We start from the raw sequence: 21,445 nt of genomic DNA on the forward strand, positions 1-21,445 counted from the left end.
AGAAAACTGAGGATAATTTTTTCCACAAAAAGTTTGGTGGGGGTTTGGAATGAGCTGCCAGAGGAGTGAGTTGAGGCAGGGACTACTGCAACGTATAAGCAACAATTAGACAGGTACATGGATGGGACAGGTTTTGAGGGGTATGGGCCAAATTCAGGCAGGTGTGACTAGTGTAGATGGGACTTGTTGGTCGGTGCAGGCAAGATGGGTCGAAGGGCCTGTTTCCATGGTGTATGACTCTCTGAATTCTTCCCCTGCTTTCAACACTGAGGTAGTCAGAGGCAGAGGCCTAGTTCTTGAAGAGTGGCTTCATGGCTTTGCACTGTTCAAGAGTAGCAGCTTAGTCACAAAGAGTTACAGGAACCAAGAACTTGGGAGAAGGAGATTGACAGGCTCTATCACCAAGGCCTTTGAACGATGGCCTGGAAGGAGCAGTTGGTGAGTTCATGCTTGGAGCAAGGCCCTGGCTGTCAAGGTAAAAAACATTAAACATCTGGAGTAATGAAGCAACATTGCCTTGGTCTTTTCATCATGCTGAAGGCAAATGGCCACGGTGTTCATGATGACGACATTAAGGTTTGGCACAAGTCAGGTGGGGGAAGAAAAGGCTACCCAGTGGCTGAAAAAGGGAAGAGAAGAAGCACTCACATCCACAGATGACAATACCACCTGCATGCTAACAACAGAGAGTCATAGAGTAACCCTTGCATCCCCTCTCGCTCTGTCCCTCCAGTCGCGTATTAGTTTCACTGTCGTCCTGTTTATGACTAAATATTGAGTCATGGTCATACAATGTGGAAATAGGCCCTTCGGCCCAACTTGCCCACACTAACCAAGATGTCCCATCTACACCAGCCCCACCTTCCGGCGTTTGGCCCATATCCATCAAAACCTGCCCTGTCCTGTCCTATAGAGAGAGGTGTGTGTTCTGCCACAGTCAGCAAAATGTTGACAAAAAACTTAAAAAGTTTCCCCAAATCATTTTCCCATTGGCATCAAGTCCAAACAGTTCCCGTAGGTCAGTGCCAAAGATGGAAGAATTTGCTGTTCTCCATACAATCCAAGAAAGCCTCCAGAGGCAACCAAAGAAAACACAATGCTAGGTTCTGCTCCAGGGTTTTGTTGCTTGGATTGGCACTCATAGGAAATCCTGGTGGGTTAAAAGCCAAACGCTTCAGTGGTCTATTAACCAATTAATGTTCTCTGTTCGTGCTCGTGGCTCAGAGGGGTCTCTGAAGAACGAAAGGCATCATGTTTACTTTATGCCTCAATGTTTACTTTAGAGCTGTACTTTATATTCAGATATTGGAGCCAGGCTTTTAGACAGTACCCCAATGTTCAGTCAGTGACTTTTAGACCTTATATAGCACAAAAATAAAAGTGCTACTGTTCAGGAAAAGCCGTTTCTGCAGGGAGAAAGTCAATGCTTCAGATCCAAGATTCTCCACTGGGACTTGGAGATATAGCATGGAAACAGGCCCTTCAGCCCGCACCTCTGTACACCAGCACTATCCGACAGACCAGGGACATGGTGGGCAGCAGGAGTGGAGTGGGTGGCAGTGGCTAAGCTGTGGCCCTAGACTTCGTCAGCGAGCTTCTCCAGAATGGACACTTGTGCCGGTCTCTCAGAAGCACTGATGGCTGTCACAAATCATATCACAAGTTTGCTCTTCTTGGTTTACTCAAATGTTAATAACAGACACCGGTTCGGGAGAACCTGGAGCCTTCGGAGTGTGTAGAGCGTTAGGGCAGCATGGTGGCATAGTGGTAGAGCTGCTGCCTTACAATGCTCAAGACACAGATTCGATCCTGACTGCAGGTGCTGTCGGTACGGAGTTTGTTCATTCTCCCGGTCAGTGTGTGGGTTGTCTTCAGGTGCTCCGCTTTCCTCCCAAACTACAAAGACGTACAGGTTTGTAAATTAATTGACTTCGGTGAAAATTGTAAATTGTCCCCAGGATCGTGCTCGTGTGCGGGGATCACTGTTCGGCGCAGACTCGGTGGGCCAAAGGATCTGTTTCTGTGCTGTGTCCCCAAACTAAACTAACCTCAGAGAGAGTGTGGACTCTGCCCGGTCCATCACAGGGACTCGCCTCCCCACCATGGAAGGGATCAAGAGGAAGAAGCCCTGCCTCAAAAAGACAGCCAGTATCATCAAAGACCCATAACACCCTGACCCCACGCACCACTCCCATCATGATACAGGAGCATGTAAACTGTGACCACCAGGTTCAAGAACAGCAACCAGCAGACTCTTGAAAGCTTTACAACGGTAGCCTCACCAACTATGATCTTCTATGGACCGGGTCTGTGTTTGCACTACGGACTTCAGTTTTGCACTATTATGGCTTGCTAGTATTATGGGTTATTAATTTATTGTTTCATCGATTATTATATATTTATCTCTGTGTTATTGTATTCATGGGCCTGTCATGCTGCAACAGTAAGAATTGGATTGTTCCATCGACAGTAGATATGTCAATTAAACACTCTTGACTCTTAAACTCAGCATGATGCCAACTACATAATCAGCCACTATTAGAAACATAGAAAATAGGTGCAGGAGGAGGCCATTCGGCCCTTCGAGCCAGCACCACCATTCATTATGATCATGGCTGATCGTCCCCAATCAATAACCCGTGCCTGCTTTCTCCCCATATCCATTGATTCCACTAGCCCCTAGAGCTCTATCTAACTCTCTCTTAAATCCATCCAGTGATTTGGCCTCCACTGCCCTCTGTGGCAGGGAATTCCACAAATTCACAGCTCTCTGGGTGAAAAAGTGTTTTACCACCTCAGTCTTGAATGGCCTCCCCTTTATTATAAGACTGTGGCCCCTGGTTCTGGACTCACCCAACATTGGGAACATTTTCTGGCGCTTACAGAGAGACAACATAAAAAAACAAATTATAACAACATTAATTTTAACACATTTGTAGGATAAGAATCAATTATCAAGAAAGAAACCTGAAAGAATCCACCAGAGCAACGCAAAATCCTACAATTGTCCAATAGTATGTGTTACCCGACAAGCATATTCAGCCATGATCACAGTGAATGGCGGTGCTGGCTCGAAGGGCCGAATGGCCTACTCCTGCACCTACTGTCTATAAATGAAGCAGACATTTTGATGAGGCAGACAAGTACAAGGTCAAAGTTGTCCAACAGCAATTCCCAACAGAAGAACTTTCCCATTGCCAGTCAGAGGAAGAGGAGAAACAGAATGAAACGCAGGATGGGGATGGAGTTAAATGAATGCAGACTATGAATAACCTGACAAAGGAGGCTTTTCAAAGCACACAGTGAGAGGAACCAAAGGTAGACACAAAATGCTGGAGTAACTCAGCGGGTCAGGCAGCATCTCTGGAGAAAGGGAATAGGTGACGTTTCGGGTCGAGACCCTTCTTCAGAAGCAGAGAAGTACCAACACTTGGGATTAAGGAATATACTCACAATACAGAAGTAGAGGAATGGCATTTAATATCAGGAAACTTGCAAAGTAGATTACTGACAGAAAAGGACACAATATTCTGGAGTAACTCGCAGGTCAGGCAGCATCTCCGGAGAACATGGATGGGAGTCGGGATCTGAAACATTGCCTATCCATGTTCTCCAGAGATACCTGCATAACCTGCTGAGTTACTCCAGCACTTTGTGTCTTTTTGGGTGTGAACCATCATTTGCAGTTCTTTGCTTGCAGATTATTATAAGTCATGTTTTATAACAGGGAGTACCAGTGGGAGTTGTTATTATTTATCTTCATGGGGATATTTATTTTCATGGATAAGGAAATCCTACTGTTAAAAACCTAAAAAAATAAAAGTTAAGCCTTCTATAGTAATCCAGACTAAACACTTCTCAGAACACACAATGCAAATATTTAACGAATGGATCAAAGGGATGGGCAAGATTAAGGCAGATCATTATTAAAAGTGCACTATTTACTTGAACGAGCAAAATTAAAATATACCATGAGCTTTTAGATTAGTTACACCAACTATGCAAAAGCACTTTTTAAATATATTCCAGTAAATGCTTGTGGTTGAATGCCATTGGTAATGTATGTCGAACTTCCCGGAATGAAATCCATCCTCGGTTTAGAAACACTGAATGTGTGATGCGGTGGCGCACTCCGCTATCTGCCACGTTGGCATGTTGAACTTAATTCATGAAGACAATAGACAATAGGTGCAGGAGTAGGCCATTTGGCCCTTCGAGCCAGCACCGCGATACTTCTGGTGTTCAATGCAACCAGCCGATAGTCATAACTTCTCTGCTGTGCTGTAGCTGGATGACGCTGCGGTAGTGTTGCTGCCTCACCGCGCCAAGGACCCGGGTTCGATCCTGACTACGGGTGCTGTCTGTACGGAGTTTGTACATTCTCCCCGTGACCGCGTGGTTTATCTCCGAGATCTTTGGTTTCCTTCCTCGTTCCAAAGACGTGCAAGTTTGTAGGTTAATTGGCTTGGTATAAATGTAAACTTTCCCCCAGTGTGTGTAGGATAATGTTCATGTGCGGGGATCGCTGGTCGGTGCGGACTCTGTGGGCTGAAAAGGTCAATTTCTGTGCTGTATCTCTAAAACTAAAAACGAAAACTTTAGACTTTACTTTACTTTCGAGAGACAGCGTGAAAACAGACCCTTCGTCCCACTGAGTGCACACCGACCACTGATCACTCCTTACACTGGCACTATCCTACAGACCAGGGATAATTTACAATTTTACTGAAGCCAATTAACCTACAAACCTGTATGTCTTGGACACCTGGAGTGTGGGAGGAAACCGGAGCTCCTGGAACAAACCCACGTGACCACAGAGTGATCGTACAAAATCCGTATAGATAGCAACTGTCAGGATGGAACCCGGATCTCTGGTGCTGTACCATTGGGCCACTGTGCCACCCTAACCTGTAAGGGAGCCATCTTCAGAAGACCAGCCCATAATGCAGAAACTCTCAGAAGCCCCCACTGACCTAGCTGAGAGAATCCAGAAATAGAAAGTGCAAAGGGACTTGGGAGTGCTGGTGCAGGACTCCCAAAAGGGCAAATTCAATGCTAGCATTTATATCAAATGCTGCGGACTACTCACCATCGTGGGGCTGGCCGGCCTCAGAGCGTGGGGAGCGGTGGTGACTCGCTGCTGCGACTCGACTCCTGGGGCTCGGAGGCTCCAGTAACGCAGCCGCAGGTCCGGTGGACTGGGACATCGGGAGCTCGCGGGTCCGGGGGGAGAGAGAGACCGCTTCCCGGAGCTCCCGCAACGCGACTTCTCCAGCCTGTGTCGCGGGGTTGGAACGACCTGGAGCAGGGTCGTACATCGTCCGGCGCGGCTTCATGGCCGTGGGACATTCCAGCGCCCGCCGGGGGCTCCAACATTGCGACTTTTAGACCGGGAGCGGGGCCGTAAATCGCCCGGCACGGCCTAAAATGGCCGTGGGACTTATCATCGCCCGCCTGGGGCTTGGACATCGGGAGAGACATGGAGAACAGGGGAGAGAAAAGACTTTGCCTTCCATCACAGTGGGTCCACTGTGATGGATGTTTGTGTGAATTAAATTGTGTGTATGTCTAGGAAATTGTCTTTGTTTGTATGGCTGTGGAAACAGAATTTCGTTTGAGCCTCACTGGGGTTCAAATGACAATAAATGGTATTGTATTGTATTGTATTGTTGTATAAGGACTGGAATACAAAAACAGAGATGTAATGCTGAGGCTCTATAAAGTGCTGGCTCTGGAGAAGGTCCAGAGGAGGTTGACAAGAATGATTCCAGGAATGAGTGGGTTAGCATATGATGAGCGTTTGTTTGCACTGGGCCTCTATTCAATGGAGTTTAGAAGATTGAGGAGGGACCTCATTGAAACTTACAGAATAATGAAATACATAGAGTGGATATCAAAAGGATGTATCCACTGGTGGGAGGGTCTAGGACCAGATGTCATAGCCTCAGAATTAAAGGATGCTCTTTTAGAATGGTGGTGAGGAGGAACTTCTTTAGTCAGAGGGTAGTTAATCTGTGGAACTCATTGCCACAAAGGGCTGTGGAGGCCAAGTCAGTGGATATTTGTAAGGCAGAGATAGACAAATTCTTGATTAGAACGGCTGTCAAGGGTCACGGGGAGAAGGCAGGAAAATGGGATTAGGAGGCAGAGATCAGCCAAGATTGAATGGCGGAGGAGACTTGATGGGCCAAATGGCCTAATTCTATAACTTGTATATGGCACGGCTCCATTTGGTTAGCGCAGAGTTACTGAGAACTCAGTGGCAAATGCTCAGTTAAGAAAAACAACCAACTATTTTCAGCCAAGATTTGAATATAGCTCCAGCACATAAGAAATGTCAGGTTCCAAACATGAGCTCAGTAGTATTGGAAACAAGCACCTGTATTCCTGCTTCTGGTCTATTTGGATATTGACTAACTCATCATTCATTACTGTAAAATATAAAAAAGTATAGACAATAGACCACCAGATCTTAAAAACCGCTAGAGTACATTGATTGGATTGGATGCCCTAGTCTATATTTAAGAAAAGCTGAACATTTACTTCTGAAACTGAGGTAGCCTCCAATCAAGCAAAAGAAAAGTAGTCTCTGGGATTCAATATTATTGGGCACTCTGAATACAAAATGATCCCCTCTTTCTACGCTCACCCACATGGAAACCCTCACCCCATTCTTTGTCACATCTGGACTTTGTCGCACCAGCCAGAGCAGCAGTGGCACAGCGGTAGAGTTTCGTCCTTACAACACCAGGGACCCGGGTTCGATCCTGACTACAGGTGCTGTCTGTACGGAGTTTGTACATTCTCCTCATGACTGCGTGGGTTTTCCCCGGGTGTTCCGGTTTCTCAGACTCCAAAGACGTTGGTCAAAGGCTTGGCCCACTTTCACAACCTAATTCACGACCTCTGCCGAGTTTGCCCTTGACTCGTAGGAGGTCGTAGGTAGGCCGTAGCAGGTCGTGATGCTAGTCGTAGGTACTCGTGGCATCAAGTAGGTCGGGGCTTTTTTCAACAGGATGAAAAATGTCCACGAGTAAAAAAGGTTGTGAATTAGGTCGTGAAAGTGCGACAGGCCCTTTAATTGGCTTTGGTAAAATTGTCCCTAGTGTGTGGTGCCAGTGTATGGGGTGGCCGATGATCGGTGCAGACTGGATGGGGCGAAGGACCAGTTTCCATGCTGTACGGCCAACTTTTCTAAAACTACCCTCTGTGAATTTGTCGCTGCTGCCTGTTTGAGATCTGCAGCTGTCCCTGTTCACTGCTGATTACCTGGGAGTCGTTGTAGATTGGAAGAATTAATGCCACAATTTTACATTTCTTATTCTGCTTACTAAATCTCTCAATGGTTCTACCCTTCCCTATTGCCAACCTCCACCAAGCTTACAACCCTGAAAATTAGCAGTGGTCTTCCAATTTTGCCACTCATATTATTCTCCAAATTTAATCTGTGCCAGCGATGGTCTATTCCATCAGCGAGCAAGACCTTCCCTTCTTAGATGCTTCTTTTGTTTAGAGTTTAGAGACACAGCGTGGAAACAGACCCTTCAGCCCACCGGGTCCGTGCCGACCAGCGATCCCCGCACATTAACACTTTCCTACACCCACTAGGGACAATTTTTACATTTACCAAGCCAATTAACCTACAAACCTGTATGTCTTTGGAGTGTGGGAGGAAACCGAAGGTCTCAGAGAAAACCCACGCAGGTCACGGGGAGAACACACAAACTCCATACAGACAGCACCCGTAGTCGGGATCGAACCTGGATCTCCGGCGCTGCATTCGCTGCAAGGCAGCAACTCTACCGCTGCGTGTGGCCGGTCTCAAAATCTAAATTTCATATTTTGCTCAACACTGCTATTGTGAAACATGTTCATAGGCTTTACCACATTACAGAGGCTACATAAATATGAGTTTAATTTAGTTTAGAGATACAGCACAGAAATTGGCCCTTCGGCCCACTGAGTCCGCAACAACCGGTGTTCCCCGCACATCAACATCATCCTACACATACTAGGGACAATTTACAATTGTGCCAAGCCAATTAATCTACAAACCTTTATGTCTTTGGAGTGTGGGAGGAAACCAAAGATCCGGGAGAAAAATCACACAGTTCACAGGGAGAACGTGCAAACTCCGTGCAGACAGCACCCGGGTCTCTGGCGCTGTAAGGCAGCAACTCTACCGCTGTGCCATCTTGCCGCCCTATTATTGCCGTTGTACAATATATGCAGATTATTTTACACGTCATTGGCGTGCAATGCATCTCAAAAATATCAAGCATAATAATGGATCAAACTGAATTGTACATCGGTCCCCAGAAGTGGTGTTAAAAGTAGCCAGATGGTGAAGATGGGTTTTGGCACGCTGGTCATCATTCTCCAGGGAATTGAGTTCAGGAGTTATGATGTTATGTTACAATTGTACAAGATGTTGGTGAGGCATAATTGGAGTGAGCTGTGTGGTTTTGGTTAACCAGTTATTGGAAAAATGGCATAAAGCTGCAAAGAGTGCAGAGAAGATTTATGTGTAGGAAGGAACAGCAGATGCTGGTTTAAACCAAAGTCAAACACAAAAAGCTGGAGTAACTCAGCGGGAGAGGCAGCATCTCTGGAGAGATGGAATGGGTGACGATTTGGGTCGAGACCCTTCTTCAGACTGGTCAGGGATAAGGGAAACGAGAGATAGAGGCGATGATGTAGAGAGATAAAGAATGAAAGATATGCAAAAAAGTAACAATGATCAAGGAATCGGGCCGTTGTTAGCTGTTTGTTGGGTGAAAATGAGAAGCTGGTGCAACTTGGGTGAGGGAGGGATAGAGAGAGAGAGGGAATGTCGAGGCTACCTGAAGTTTGAGAAATCAATATTCATACCACTGGGCTGTAAGCTGCCCAAGCGAAATATGAGATGCTGTTCCTCAAATTTGTGTTTAGCCTCACTCTGACAATGGAGGAGACCAAGGATAGAAAAGACTGTGTGGGAATGGGAAGGAGAATTAAAGTGTTTGGCAACTGGGAGATTACATAGGTTCAGGTGGACTGAACTAAGGTGTTCAGCAAAACGATTGCCCAGTCTACGTTTGGTCTCACCGATGAATAAGAGTCCACATCTGGAACAATGGATGCAGTCGATGAGGTTGGAGGAGGTGCAAGTGAACCTCTGCCTAAAGGACTGTCGGGATCCCTGGACAGAGTCGAGGGAGAAGGTATAGTGACAGGTGTTGCATCTTCTGCGGTTGCAGGGGAAGGTACCTGGGGAGGGGGCGGTTTGGGTGGGAAGGGATGAGTTAACCAGAGAGTTGCAGATCAAACGGTCTCTGCGGAAGGGGGAAAGGGGCGGAGATGGGCTAGTGGTGAGATCCCGTTGGAGGTGGCAGAAATTTCGGAGGATTATGTGTTGAATGTGACGGCTGATGGGGTGGAAGATAAGGACTAGGGGGACTCTGTCTCTGTTGCGACTAGGGGAGGGGGAGCAAGGACGGAGCGGTGGGTTACAGAGACACGAATGAGGACCTCATCTATGATGGGAGAGGGGAACCCTCGTACCCTAAAGAATGAGGACATCTCGGATGTCCTGGTATGGAACACCTCATCTTGGGTGCAGATGCAGCTTAGATGGAGGAATTGGGAGTAGAGGATAGTGTTTGCAGGAAGCAGGGTGGGAAGAAGTGTAGTCTAGATAGTTGTGGGAGTCAGTGGGTTTGTAATAGACGGCAGTTGATAGTCTATTTCCTGTGATGGAGATTGTGAATCAAGAAAGGGGAGGGAGGTGTCGGAGATGGTCCAAGTAAATTTGAGTTCAGGATGGAAATTGGTGGTGAAGTTGATGAAGTCCATGAGTTCTGTATGGGTGCAGGAGGTAGCGCTGATGCAGTCGTCAATGCAACGGAGAAAGAGTTCGGGATGGGGTCAGTGTACGCCTGGAACAGGGATTACAAAGAGGCAGGCATAGCTGGGGCCCATGTGGGTGCCCATAGCAATGCCTTGGACTTGGAGGAAGTGGGAGGAGTCGAAGGAGAGGTTAGTAAGGGTGAGGACCAGCTCCGCTAGGCAGAGTAGAGTGTTAGTAGAGGGAAATTGGATGGTTCTGCGGTCAAGGAAGATACAGAGAGCTTGAAGGCCTTCCTGGTGGGGGATGGATGTGTAGAGTGAATGAATGTCCATAGTAAAGATGAGGGAGTGGGAGCATGGAAAGCAGAAGTCACTAAAGAGACGATGGGAATGCCAGGTATCTTGGACATAGTTCGGGAGAGATTGGACCAGGGGGCATAGGATGGAGGGTTATGATGTTACCAGGACTTGATGGTCTGAATTATTAGAAGTTGGGCAGGCTTGGACTTTATTCCTTGCAGCGAAAGAGACTGCCAGGTGAGCTTATAGAGGTGAATAAAATCAAGAAAGGTGACTGCACACAGCCATTTTCCCTGGGAAGGGGAATCAAAAATTGGAAGATATTAATTTAATCTGTGAGGGGAAAGATTTAAAATCCAAGGGGAATAATCTTCACATTTATGGAACAAATGGCCAGAGAAAGTAATTGAGGCAAGTACAATAACATTCGTAAAGCATTTAGACAGATACATGGATAGGAAAAGGTCCAAAGGGATATGGGCCAAATGAGGGCAATGGAACTAGCATAGATAGGCTTCTTGGACGGCATGGACGTTGGGCCGAAGGGCCTGTTTCTATGCTGAATTACTCTATGGCTCCATTTGAAATGATTCTGAATGCATCAACCCGTTTTTCCAGAGGCACATACTGCTCGAAAATTCAGCATCAGATGGCAAAACTCACTCAGAAGAGACGATATGAAACATGAAAAGTCATTAAGGTTCAGTAGGAAGCTGTCTGGTATTTTGGCTCAGATTGGAGCAACCTTTCCTCTGCTTGGCTCAAAATGGATATGGATTGAAAATGTTCCATTCCTTTGCATTAGTCAACTGTATCGCAGCCCCCTCTTACAAAAATATTGCAAACATTAAAATTATAGCAGGAATCCAAATTCCAGAAATATTAGACACAAGGAGGTGAAGATGCTGAAATATTGAGCAAACTCAATAAGTGCTGGAGTTACTCAATGTGTCAGGCAGCATGGCTGGAGAACATTTTCAGGCCATGTTTTAGGTCGGAACCCTTCTTCAGATAGAGGGGGAGAAAGCTGGTAAGTGGGGTCAGGACAAAGCAAGGCAAAAAACAGATGCATACAAGTGAGTAGGGGTTAATTAGCAGAGTAATCTTTGGAGACAGGTCAGAGATGTAAAGGAGATAAAAGGCTGTGAGAGTGAGAGAGAAAAGGCATGAAATATAATAGACAATAGACAATAGGTGCAGGAGTAGGCCATTCGGCCCTTCGAGCCAGCACTGCCATTCAATGTGATCATGGCTGATCATCCCCAATCAGTACCCCGTTCCTGCCTCCTCCCCATATCCTCTGACTATCTTTAAGAGCCCTATCTAGCTCTCTCTTGAAAGTATCCAGAGAACTGGCCTCCACCACCCTCTGAGTCAGAGAATTCCACAGACTCACAACTCTCTGTGAGAAAAAGTGTTTCCTCATCTCCGTTCAAAATGGCCTAGCCCTTTTTCTTAAATTACAAGGTGAGAGGAAGTGATATAGATGGATAAGTGATAGTGGGAGAAATACACACACATCCAGGAGGGGTACAGGGAAGGGAGGAGGGAGGGGGAAAAAAGTAAAGGGGATGACTTGTTGGTTAGTCACCCGAAATTGGAGAAATCAATGCTCATACCACTGTGTAGGAAGGAACTGCAGATGCTGGTTTAAACCAAAGATAGACACAAAAAGCTGGAGTAACTTAGGCAGCATCTCCAGAGAGAAGGAATGGGTGACGTTTCGTGGGTCGAGACCCTTCTTCAGACTGCTCATACCATTGTGTTGGAAACTACCCAAGCGGAATATGAGGTGCTGTTCCTCCAGTTTGCTTGTGGCCTTTCTCTGGTAAGGGAGGAGACCCAAGACAGAAAGGTTGCCATGGGAATAGGAAGGGGAGTTAAAATGATTAACAGCTCGGAGTTCCAGCAGGCCTTGGCAATCTGGGCGCAAGTGTTCGGTGAAACGGTCGCCTGGTCTGTGCTTGGACTACGGCAGATATTTTATTTCGTCGGGGCATTAACTCAGCGGGGTCAATGGCGGCTCGCGTCTTGGTCAGCTACGTACCTTGCCTCAGTAATATCGACGTCGGATCCCGTACAAACGTCCAGCTGGACATACTGCGAACAGTCCACCAGCGACATGTTGGGCTTGCACAGCTCCAGAAAACTTGGACGGAGGCGTCCCACGGTATACTTAGCAATGTCAGTCAATGATTGACTTACAAACGCACCAAACACGAAGGTGCCCACCACTTTGTACAAGGCAGCTACGTAGTTGTTGAACTCTGATTTCGAGTACAGATGCTTCAGCCGAACCATTATTGCCTCTCCAACAATAATCTAAACAAAGAAAATAGATAGATGAGATACAACCTTTTCTCAGCGACTATAATGTACTGTGAGCTTTTGAATGCACTGGGTACTTCAGTTTTGCACGGTTATGTTCTGGAGACTTAGTATTACTGATTATCAATTTATTGTATTATTGACAACTTTACATTTATTTTAGTTTAGTTTAGTTTGGAGATACAGCGCGGAAACAGGCCCTTCGGCCCACTAAGTCCGTGCCAACCAGCGATCTCCCGCACACTAGCACTATCCTACATATTGGAGAACATGTACAATTCTTACCAAAGCCAATTAACCTACAGAACCTGCAAGTCTTTGGAGTGTGGGAAGAAACCGGAGCACCCGAAGATATCCCACACGGACACACAGAGAACGTACAAACTCTGTACTGACATCACCCGTAGTCAGGGTAGAACCCGGGTCTTTGGTACTATAAGGCAGCAGCTCTACCGCTGGGCTGCCCCACATCAGGTGCTGTGGTCTCCTCCCACATCCCAAGAACGTGCATATTTTTAGGAAGTTTAGTTTAGTTTAGAGATACAGCGTGGAAACAAGTCCTTTGGCCCGCTGTCTTTGCCGACCAACGACTACCCATACACATGAGGGACAATGTACAGAAGCCAATTAACCTACAAACCTGCACATCTTTGGGATGTGGGAGAAAAACGGGACACATGGAGAAAAACCCACGTGGTCACAGGGAGAACGTACAAACTCCACACACAGAGCACCTGTAGTCAGGATTGAACCCGGGTCTCTGGGGCTGCAAGGCAGCATCTCACCACTGCCCCACAGTGCCGTCCAAAAAGAGGTGATGGAGTCAGACAGCAGTGAGGATGAAGCTGTACTGAAGTTTGGATGTCCGAGTTTTCAAGCTCCTGTATCTTCTCCCAGAGGGTAGAAGAGAGAGAAAGGGGAATGGCCAGAGTGACTGGTATCCTTGACAATATTCTAACCTTCCTGATGCAATGTACTGTGAAGATGGACAGGCTGGAAGGAGGAGACGAGTCTCTGATGGACTGGGCTGGGTTCAACTCTCTCTTCAGATTCAGGCAGTTCTTAAACTAAACTAAACTAAACGTGGGCGTCACGGTGGCGCAGAGGTAGAGTTGTTGCCATGCAGCACCAGAGACCCGGGTTAGATCCTGACTACGAGTGCTTGTCTGTAAGGCGTTTTGTACCGTCTCCCTGTGACTTGCGTGAGTTTTCTTCGGGATCTCTGGTTTCTTCCCACACTCCAAACACGTACAGGCTTGTATGTTAATTAGCTTGGTATAATTGTAAATTGTCCCTAGTGTGTGCAGGATAGTGTTAGTGTGCGGGGATCGCAGGTCGGCATGGACTCGGTGTTTTCCTCACTGTATCTCTAGACTAAACTGATGATTTCTTCCCTCCCTGGGGCTGTGACTCCCAGGTCCCATTTACATTCTGGAGCCCAGCAAATGTTCTACCATTGGACTCCAGAAGGTGCTGGTGCCTCATTTTGTTCATTTTGATTCAGCTTGCAACACTTTCTTCCGACTAAAGGGAGACACAGGTTCTCTTAAAACAAGCACGATGGACAGCAGATTGTTGACAAAGTGGGAAAATAACAGCAGAGAAGCAATGTGAGATGGAGGAAGTCGTAGATAATGTTAAAGTGAACTTTGGATTTCTACAACCGTATCAAGTCACAAACATAAATGGAAAAGGAGGGGAAGAACTCAGTCAGTCAAAGAGCATCTGTGGAAAGACCTCACCCTGGCCATACTTTAATTTCACTTCTACCATCAAGAGGGTGGTGCAGGAGGCTGCAAACCATGGCCACCAGGTTCAAGAACAGCTTCTTCCCAACAACCCTCAGGATCTTGGACACAACACGACACTAACTTCAGCAACTATGATCGTCCATGGATTGTGTCTTTGGTTGCACTATGGATTTCAGTTTTTGCACAATTATGGTTATCTTGTCTTATGGTTATTACCTTATTGTATTATTGACTATTATATATTATCCATGTGTTATTGCATTTACAGGTCTGTTAATCTGCAGCAAGTAAGAATTTCATCGTTCTGTTGTTGATAAATATGACAATTAAACACTCTTGACAAGAGAGCCCAAATTACAAATTGACTATCACAAAAGGGGCATTATTACCAAAATGTATACTGCTAATATAAACTTTAAAATATATACTGCTAATATAAACAATAAATAGCAGTTTGCAGCGGAGCTGAGACCAATCTGTTTGTTTCGCAATGCTGCCTGCCACTGACTGGATCCATTCGTTTTCACCTTTTCCACAGCCAACAATGGACCATTGTGGGCTCCACCTATCCTTGATCATGGTTGCTGGCTTTGATTTGTTCTTTTCATGCCTTTCATTTGTTTGTACCTTTTCATACCTCTAGTTTCCCTCTCCCCTAACTCTCAGTCTGAGGCAGTGTCTCAACTCGAAACGTCACCTTTTCCTTTTCTCCACAGATGCTGCCTGAACAACTGAGTCACTCCAGCATTTTGTGTCTGTCTTTAGTTCAGGTCAGATTACAGTGGTACACTGAAAAGCTTTTGTTACGTGCTATCCAATGAGCAGAAAGACAACACATGATTACAATCGAGCCATTTACAGTGTATAGATTAGATACATGATAAGGAAATAACGCTTAGTTCAAGGTAAAGCCAATCAAAGTTAGTCCGAGGGTCACCAATTAGGTAGACAGTAGTTCTGCACTGCTCTCTGGTTGAGGTAGGATGATTCAGTTGATTTAGCAATTTACAAATTGATGCCATGAACTAAAAGAACTTATGGAATAACCTCCATTTCAAATATTGCCTGCCAACAAACATTTTATTTTAAAATTTGTCGACTGGTGATTGTCAGTTTGAGGTAAATTATTTCACTCACAATGATGATGCAGGATGGAATAATAACTGCTGCCATTGTCCAGTGGGATATGGTGTCCCCCTTGTATGGATATTTGATACTGTCATCGTCACAGTAGAATCCTCGTATTCTTGGCTTTGCTTGCAAGGACAATATGACAAATGGTAACGATGCTGTGGAAAGGATACACAAAAGTAAAAGAATGTCAAAGAGGTTCTACAACACTATCCATTCTTACATTAGACGGATCAGACAGGAACATTCACGCATTGTCATCTCGTCGGACTCTGTGATGAGATACACACCTAGAATTAACTGCCTATGCTAATTATCTGTCTGGAAGGGTAACCAATCGCACAAATTGCAATTTGACACAGCAGTAGAGTTGCTGCCATACGTGTGAGAGACCCGGGTTCGATCCCAACTACGGGCGCTTGTCTGTACGGAGTTTGTACGTTCTCTCCGTGACCTGCGTGGATTTTCTCCGGCATCTCCAGTTTACCCCCACACTCCAAAGACGTAGGTTTGTAGGTTAATCGGCTTGGTATAATTGTAAATTGTCCCCAGTGTGGGTTGGGTAGTGTTGGTGTACAATAATCATTGGTTGGTGTGGACTCAGTGAGTCGAAGAGCCTGTTTCCGTGCTGTATCTCTTAACTAAATGGTAAGCGAAACACAAAGTGTTGGATAAATTCGGCAGGTCAAGCAGCACCAGTGAAGCCAGGATCGAACCCAGGTCTCTGGCGCTGTAATGCCCCTGTCCCACTTAGGAAACTTGAACGGAAACCTCTGGAGACTTTGCACCCCACCCAAGGTTTCCGTGCGGTTCCCGAAGGTTTTTGTCAGTCTCCCTACCTGCTTCCACTACCTGCAACCTCCGGCAACCACCTGCAACCTCCGGGAACCGCACGGAAACCTTGGGTGGGGCCCAAAGTCTCCAGAGGTTTCTGTTCAGGTTTCCTAAGTGGGACAGGGGCAAAAGGCAGCAACTCTACCGCTGCCCCACTGTGCTGCCCAAAATGCGGTGATGGAATCGGATAGTAGTGAGGAAGAAGTTGCACTTCAGTTTGGATGTCCAAATTTTCAAGTTCCTCTATCTTCTCCCAGAAGGTAGAGGAGGGACAAAGGGGAATGGCCAGGGTGACTGGAATCCAGCCTTCCTGATGCAGATGACATTTTGAATCGGGACAGGTCTTCAAACTGAAGGAGAGTGCTGATACGAAATATCATCCGTCAATAAGTCTGAGCAAAGTTCCCGATCGTAAATTTCATCTGTCCATTTCCCTCTGCCGATGTAGGTGTGAGGAACTGCAGTTGCTAGTTTACAAAAAAAAAACACAAAAATACTGGAGTACCTCAGCGGATCAGGCCCCGCTGAGTTACTCCAGCATGTTTTTTCCCCACCCCCTCCACAGATGCTGCCTGACCCGCTGAGTTTCTGCAGCAACTGCAGTTTCTGCAGTGTCTCCACAAATGTTCAACCTGGGAGTGAGAACTGGGAACCCGGAGCCGAGCAACATCAAAAGTGAGCATGATTATTTCTCAGGGGAATCTCAGGTTAGTTTGGGTAAGAGCTTGTGCTCCAATGCCAAATATAACTCACATTTATGACAAAACTCACTCCAATCAAAGTCAAACTGATGCATATTAATTTGACAGGGTGCGAATTTGGGTTGAACGATGGAGTGGCATTGCCGCATGGAGGTTAAATCACAGAATCCATAAAACCCTAGACTATTGGTCCCTCGACACGGGTTCACATCGCACCTTGCCAGCTGACGCACTTAATGACAAGCAATTAAATAAATCTGCAATTTAAAGACAAATTTAACTACAAACTATTCAGTGTGCAGGAAGGAACTGCAGATGCTGGTTTATACCGAAGTTTCTGAAGAAGGGTTCCGATCTGAAACGTCACCTATTCCTTTTCACCAGAGATGCTGCCTGACCCGCTGAGTTACTCCAGCACTTCAAAGGTCTTTTATTGTCACGTGTACCAATTAAGGCACAGTGATATGCAAATTACCACACAGCCATACTAAAAAAAAGCAACAAGACACACAACTACATAAAAGTTAACATAAACATCCACCACAGTGGATTCCCCACATTCCTCACTGTGATGGAAGGCAATAAAGCCCAATATTCTTTCTCTTTATTCTCCCGCGGTCGGAGCAGTCGAACCATCAGTCGGGGCGATCGAAGCTCCCGAAGTCGGGATGATCGAAGCTCCCGAAGTCGGTTTCTAACCAGCGAGCACCGCGGTGTTAAAGTCTGCAGGCTCCCTTGGTTGGAGCGCAGAGATCGAACACTGGCAAAGGGATCGTGAGTCCACAATGGTAAATCCTCAGGCTCCCGCGGTTGGAGCTCCCGAAGTCGGCAAAGGCCGCCAACTCCTTGATGTTAGGCCGCAGTACGAACGGAGATACGATACAGAAAAAAACATCGCATCTCCTTCGAGGTAAGAGATCTAAAAACATTCCCCCAACCTCCCCACCCCCCACATAAAACAAGCTAAAGAACACTAAAACATACATTTAACATACTATTAAAACAAGAAGGAAGGGACAGACAGACTGTTGATGAGGCACCCTGTCCCTCTCTGCCCCTCTCTCTCGCTCTCTCTGCCCCTCTCTCTCTCTCTCTCTCTCTCTCTCTCTGCCCACTCTCTCTACCCCTCTCCCTCTCTAGCCGCGCCTGCGAGTTGGGGGCTATGAATGAGTGGATAGGGCGTGGGATGGGGTAAAAGGAGCTAATTAACAATATATAAATCAAGGGGGGTGGTTAGTGTGTGTGTGATGCCGCAGCCCCCACCCCCCCCCCCCACCCCCACCGCAACCGCGCGTTGAGGGTACACGACCCAACGGGACCCACTTGTTTTCACTTAAATTTAACATATCTTTGGGGAAAACTGTTTAAAGGTGGACAATAAATGGCGGCTTTCCAACGACCATCCATGAACAAATAGAACAACATTCGCTTTCAGAACGAATGTAAAAGCAACCAATCGGTTAAAAAAAAAAAGCTAGCTAAAGATTTACATATGGACAGCCTCTTACACAACACCGAATATCCCAAAGCTCTTTATGTGTAATAAAGGTTTTAGTATTGCTATATTATTTTCACATGTATCGAGATACAGGGAAAAGTTATTGCTTGTGTGTTTAGTTTAGTTTAGAGATACAGCGCAGAAACAGGCCCTTCAGCCCACCGGGTCCGTGCCGACCAGCGACCCCTGCATACTAACACTATCCTACACACACTAGGGACAATTTTCACATTTACCAAGCCAATTTACCTACATACCTGTACGTCTTTGGAGTGTGGGAGGAAACCGAAGTGCTCGGAGAAATCCCACGCGATCACGGGGTGAACGTACAAACTCCATACGGACACATCGAACCCGGGTCTCCGGCGCTGCAAGGCAACAACTCTACCGCTTCGCCACCGTATCGTATGTTATCCATTTAAACCAGATCATGCTATACAGGAGTGCAACCAAACCACACACAAGTAGTGGTAGTAGTAGGTAGTGCAAGGAGAAATATACCAGAGTGCAGGATATAGTTATAATGGTGAAGTGCAGGGTACGTTGTTTTTGCACTTTTGGCAGGGGACCTGTAACGCATTGCCAGGGGGTGGTGGTGGAGGCTGATATGACAGCGGCATTTAAGAGGCTTTTAGATAGGCACATGGAAGTGCAGGGAATAGCAGGATATGGATGATGTACAAGCAGATGAGATCAGTTTGACCTGGCACCATGTTCGGCACAAACGTTGTGGGCCAAATGGCCCGCTCCTGTGTAGTACCGTTCTCTGTTGTTCTAACTCATTCCCAAGAGTCATCTCCAACAGTGCGCTCGCTGATCCTTTAGTGTTGTACTGATTAGGTAATTACGTGCTTGAATCAGCTATCTGCCGACACAGAGGCAAGGATACAATCACCAAGGCACATTAATCCCCAATGAAAGATCTTTCCGATTTTGATATTCACTATAATATCGGTCTGATTTGGCCCAGAAGCAGAGAGATCGTAAATAAATCATTTCAGTCCAAGATTGGAATCAGAAAGGAGAGGCCAACCAAAGTATTACAGGAAGAAAAAGGGCATCAAGACAGCAGCTGTAACATAGCAGGCTGGGAATAAAAAGGCATGTCATTATTCAATGTTATTTTCATGCATTTCATACAATGCAGACTCTAGTTTTGGAATCCAGAGAATATTGTAGAGCACAATCCTCGATTAGTACGGGTGTCAGGGGTTATGGGGAGAAGGCAGGAGAATGGGTTAGGAGGTAGAGATGGATCAGCCATGATTGAATGGCAGACTCGATGGGCCGAATGGCCTAATTCTGCTCCTATCACAAAAAACAAAAAAAATTAGTTACAATGTAATGCAAATTTAAGCTTGAAATTGGTTGGGTGACAATGGTTAATATGTGCAACATAAAAGGCATCAATAATCTGGATTCAGGGCGAAGGGTTATTTGAGACAATGTAGGGCATTAAGCCATTGAACGGGAGTGGAGATTAGGTTGCTCAGTATCACCAAAAACTGCAACTCAAAAAATATTCAGAAGGAACAAAACGCAGTCAGGATACAGGAAACGCTGGCTGCATGAAGAAATCATTTATCTTGGATGCACTCATGATTTACATTGACAACATTTCAAAGCATTTGTATTTGCTGGTGCTCTTCAAAGACTCTTAAAAACATAATGGAAAGAAGAATATTTGTACAGTGCTCCTTAACAAAGACATGTATGACAAGATAAATTCAGGCCCCCCGTAAGAAAAACAAACTCAGCGGATTTGACTTGCGTCCATTGTCCAGCTTCATTCCTAAAACAATAAACGAACAAACTCCCTGGTTCTGCCTTCACCAGTTTTCTGCCTTGTTTTCAATCCTTCTGGGATTTCAGCCTTCCTCAAGGCTGCAATCACCTCCAGCTCTGTGACCCTCCACACACACACACACACTCCTTTGCTTCTGCTCCCCTGTGCGTTCCCTTCTTTGTTCGACCCTTCAGCTGACTAGGTGACACACTCAAAAAAAATGTAAAACTCAAATCTATCTGTCTGCCTCTCTTGGTCCTAGAGAGGCAGTATCTCCTTTTGTGATTCACTTTTGGGGATGTTTCACTGCAATAAATACGTTATCCAAAAAAAAACTGCCGAGGCTGCTTGGCAAAGTGCAAACGCTGGTGGAAGAATTTATGATTTCTGTTGCTGTTTTAAGAAGCAAGCTGGCTCCACATCTGGAAGACTATTCAAGACAGCCAAAGCAACTTGGAAGACCTTGTAAGCCAAGAGATTAAGCAGCTTGCTTTTTGAACCCAAGGACTACACATGGTCAAATTCAGCACGATAGATTAATAGCCTCAGTTAGCTAATTGGCAGAACGGTTGGTGAATACACAGCTAGTCTGTAGGTTGGAGCATAGAGAGAACTGGGATGCAGATGACTAGGGTGAGAAAGAATTTAAACGTCAAATTAAATAAAGGTTTAATTTAGTTGCAATCTCAAAAACGTGGCATAACAGATCCAAAGTGTTCACTGCTGTTACAACTTCTGCAAAAAATAAAAACGATAGTTGCTAAAAATCAGAAATAAAATTAGATAACACTCATTTGATTTAAGGAGCATTTGTGGTGGGGGGGGGGGGGGAAGAAAATGCTAATGATACACTTTGTGATAAAAGGTCATGAAACTGAAATGTTTCCCCTCTCCACAGATGCTGCCTGACAGAGGCCATATAATTCCCTCTAGCTAAATTAGTTTCTCCCCACCTCCTTTCTAAAAGAGCGTCCTTTAATTCTGAGGCTATGACCTCTGGTCTTAGACTCTCCCACCAGTGAAAACATCCTTTCCACATCCACTCTCTCTATGCCTTTCATTATTCTGTAAGTTTCAACCTTCTAAACTCCAATGAGTAGAGGCCCAGTGCTGTCAAACGCTCATCATAAATGCTAACACACTCATTTCTGGAATCATTCTTCAGAGCCAGAGCCAGCACATCTCCAGAGCCAGCACATCCTTCCTCAGATATGGGGCCCAAACTTGCTCATGAGACTCGGGTCTAGGGATCAAAGCTGAAGCCTTCAAGAAGCCAGGAGGTCTTTCA

General features: G+C 45.8%; 1 protein-coding gene across 2 annotated transcripts in view; it reads right to left on the reverse strand.

The window, feature by feature from the left end:
- Positions 1 to 21,445, reverse strand: part of plpp2 (phospholipid phosphatase 2) — a 113,494-nt gene that overhangs the window by 19,101 nt on the left and 72,948 nt on the right. For both annotated transcript variants that reach the window (XM_033046511.1, XM_033046510.1), the window contains exons 3-4: positions 15,345 to 15,496; positions 12,176 to 12,450 (exon numbers count right to left, since the gene is read on the reverse strand). In XM_033046511.1, the coding sequence (XP_032902402.1) occupies positions 12,176 to 12,450; positions 15,345 to 15,496 (427 nt within the window). The remainder of the gene's footprint in view (positions 1 to 12,175; positions 12,451 to 15,344; positions 15,497 to 21,445) is intronic.

This window comes from Amblyraja radiata, chromosome 29, assembly GCF_010909765.2.
Source record: "Amblyraja radiata isolate CabotCenter1 chromosome 29, sAmbRad1.1.pri, whole genome shotgun sequence".
Taxonomy (NCBI): Eukaryota; Metazoa; Chordata; class Chondrichthyes; order Rajiformes; family Rajidae; genus Amblyraja; species Amblyraja radiata.